The 895-nt window shown below is 37.5% G+C and overlaps 1 protein-coding gene across 1 annotated transcript in view; it reads left to right on the top strand.

The window, feature by feature from the left end:
• Positions 1–504, top strand: part of LOC103379644 (spondin-1-like) — a 73,389-nt gene extending 72,885 nt beyond the window's left edge. The window contains exon 16 of the mRNA XM_025056313.1: positions 495–504. Within this exon, the coding sequence (XP_024912081.1) occupies positions 495–504 (10 nt within the window). The remainder of the gene's footprint in view (positions 1–494) is intronic.
• The last annotated feature ends 391 nt before the right edge of the window (positions 505–895 follow it).

Raw genomic sequence — 895 nt, 5'->3', positions numbered from 1 at the left:
CTCTTCCACACACTCACACCTGTATATCTACCTGTATCAGCCCAGTTGTTCTGTACAGTAAAGACTTTAGCCGTGGTGTGTTCAAACGCAGACGATGTTTGTTTTTTTATGAATATTCTTAAACACAGATTAACTTGAGTCTTTCTATAAAAATCTCTCTGTTGTCGTCGTTGTTGTTGTTGTTTTTTTGTTTTTGTTTTCAGCTGATGTAGCATAGAAACATCAAAGAGTTCTGGACTCCTTTGACTTTGAGCATGTTCTGAGAATGAAACCCAGGTCGGAACCTTTTTTTCTTTTCTTTTTTTTTTTTTAAATCTCCTGTAAATGTTCTGAAGCGAAGTGACTGCATCTGCCACGAGGTGGCGCTCTAACGCTTTCATATACACGAGACTGTTAGCGGGACCACGGTTTGTTTTTTTCAAACGTTGTTATTTCCAGATGTGTGTTCACCTTTTTATTGATCAGTAATCCATAGATTTCTGTTGTGATTCCAGCTGTTTGTAGACGTTTCTGTCGTCACTCTGCGTCACTTCCCCTTCACTCTGTATCGCGTGACTCTTTTGTAAGAAATCACCTTTACAATAAAAAAATATGTAAATGTGGAAAAAGGTTTGAATGTTTTTATGAAACAACAGATGGAGCTGTTCACACGGGACAGACCATAATAATCAGCACACGGTAGAACAGAGTGGAATCAGCATTAATTTAGTTATTTATATATGTATTTATTTATGTATTTATTCATTCATTCATATTAGGTAAACAATGTGAAAGTTCAAATGGTTTGTCATCTGATTGTGTGATTACAGTTTTCAGCCACTAGATGGAGACAGAGAAAAGAAAAACCGTTACTGCCTGGCTACGGAGAGCAGCCAAGAACAATCAAGGGCGGGAG

This window comes from Cynoglossus semilaevis, chromosome 6, assembly GCF_000523025.1.
Source record: "Cynoglossus semilaevis isolate Cse_v1.0 chromosome 6, Cse_v1.0, whole genome shotgun sequence".
Classification (NCBI taxonomy): domain Eukaryota; kingdom Metazoa; phylum Chordata; class Actinopteri; order Pleuronectiformes; family Cynoglossidae; genus Cynoglossus; species Cynoglossus semilaevis.
This window is presented reverse-complemented; position numbering and strand designations above follow the sequence as displayed.